Consider the following 2,343-nt stretch of genomic DNA (forward strand, 5'->3'; position numbering starts at 1 on the left):
TGAATCGATATTATTAAAATGATATTTATATGAAATATTCAATATATAAAAATAAAATAATAAAACAACTATTTCTTTAGAAAGTCACTTTTTATATATAAAGATATTATAACACCAGATCAAGAGTACATGTTGATGAATATATAGGGTCACTAGCTAGCTAGCTACTTCACTAATCACAAATGAAGCAAATGAAAAGAATAATCAATAACCAGCGAAGCAAATGATCAAATGGTGATGGCTTGCTTGCTTTTATTATTCTTAGTCATACACGTACTTTTAATTTGCGATCATGTATTTATCAAAATTTGAATTTTAAAATAATTGAATTTTTTAATTAAATGCTATAACTACGATTAATGAACAAATGATCACTATCTAGTCTAGCAGATCTATAATCCTGATGGCTAGCTCTCGACTTCTTGATTTTTGTCATGCATAGGCATAGCCGCAAATCCCATACGTACATAAACTCTCTTTGTCGCAGTTGTTGCCGCAGCTTCCGCAATGCTGTTTGGTGGACATGGGGTTCACACACTTACCTTTGCAGCACAGCTCTGAATACTTGCATTTCTTTCCACACTCGCCACAGTTGAGCCTGTCTTTCATCAAATCAGCACATCTCTTCTGGCAGCAATCTGGCCCCGGGCTGCCCTTATTCTCACCACAAACCTTAGGATACTTGTCGCATGTCAAAGTGACCCGGGTTTTCTCAGCCAGAAAGCGGCCAGTCCCTCTGAGAGAAGTTGGCCGTTCCTTGGCTGGTACTGATCCTTGGTCATGATCCGGTTGTGTGGCGGAAAGAGAAGTAATAGTTAAAGCCATCATGAGAATGGCCGGCAGTTCTATGAATGTTATCAGCGATGTCATGTTAGTTTTGTGGGTATGTGTGTTTGTTTGAAAGACAGAGAGAGGTTTAGACTTTAAATTGTAATGGGAAATCGATCGGAATGATTCGAAAGAATGAGATAATGAAGAACAAAAATATGAGAATTTGAAAGCTTTGAAGGCAAATATATAGGAATGGAGGTTAGGTAGAAGATCGAGGGTGTTTATATATGGAGACCGAGGAGTACTTTAATTACGTGTTGGCCGGGTTGAAGAAGAATCAGTTACATATAAAATAATGCCGTTCACTGTGAGTGGAGTGGTCTAATTCAACGGCCACACGCACAATACGATTCAAGAAAACGAAGGTAAATTAGGCCTTGAAAGAAAAATGTAAATACCAAAAATTAGGTGCGAATGGGGAAAGAAGCAGAAATCGGATAGATCGTAGCAGCTACTTATGTACAGGTGAAATTCCTGTCTGTCCTTTTTCAAGCAATTACGGGCTCACGCGTTGACAATCTTTTGTGGGAGACCATACTAAATCGTCAAGATTTTATACATGAGTAACAACAAAGAGGATTGAATAAATACAACGAGCAGCATGGATCGATATGATTGACCTTGTTTGCTGTCTGTCATGCTTACGACAGCAATTACATCCCGAGTTATGCCGTGTACGTAGTACTGCAGTACATATATATATCTTAGAGTTTTGATACGTATAAATGAATTTATATATTAATTTATATATCAATGTTGATAGTTTCATATTCAAAATTTAAAATGGTACTGTTTTTAATAAGATCTATTTTCTGACTAATCACATTGAATGAATATAGTGTACGTTTTAACGCGTAGAATCACTTATAATTAGATTTTTTCTATATCTTATTCTCATTCCACTTATTGCTACGGTATATAGAAAGGAGTGATGTTAGGGATAATTTTCAAATTGACAAATTGCGTACGAGTCATTTGTAAAATAATTGATTCTATTAATAAAGAATAATTTTTTTTTATACTTTTTTAAAGTAGAGTCCAATTTTTTTTATAAATACTTACACAAAACTTATTTATCTAGAACTTGTATAAATAATTTCTTTATAGAAATAAGGTTGTGTTCAAATAAGCGTAAAAAATGGTGAAATGATATTGTTTTATAATGTGCTCCATCGTAAAATAGATATGTATCCATACATAAATGTGTAAACAATACTACTCTTCATTTTGAATGTGTCGTCTTCAATATTAGATCACTAGGGAAGGTTTGGAGAGTGATCAGATGAGATGAGAATTTTGTAAATAGTAGTAAGATAGTTTGTGAATAGTAGTAGAATGATTTGAGTACTTGATCAGTATTTTTTGAGTTGAATAAAAAATATTTTAACTTATAAAGTTAAAATATTTTTTTTTTAGATTTGAAAAAATTGAAATTGTTTTTTTTTATTTGAAAATTTAAAAAAGTTATAATGATTAGTTTCAAAATTTTATATTTGAATTATATTTAAAAAT

General features: G+C 32.5%; 1 protein-coding gene across 1 annotated transcript; it reads right to left on the reverse strand.

Annotated features, from left to right (window-relative positions):
- Positions 1-432: 432 nt before the first annotated feature.
- On the reverse strand, positions 433-870 carry LOC122278388 (stigma-specific STIG1-like protein 2). The gene has a single exon (XM_043088582.1). The coding sequence runs from the start codon at positions 868-870 to the stop codon at positions 433-435; it is 438 nt and encodes a 145-aa protein (XP_042944516.1).
- Between the last annotated feature and the right edge of the window lie 1,473 nt (positions 871-2,343).

Source organism: Carya illinoinensis, chromosome 10 (genome assembly GCF_018687715.1).
Source record: "Carya illinoinensis cultivar Pawnee chromosome 10, C.illinoinensisPawnee_v1, whole genome shotgun sequence".
Lineage (NCBI taxonomy): Eukaryota > Viridiplantae > Streptophyta > Magnoliopsida > Fagales > Juglandaceae > Carya > Carya illinoinensis.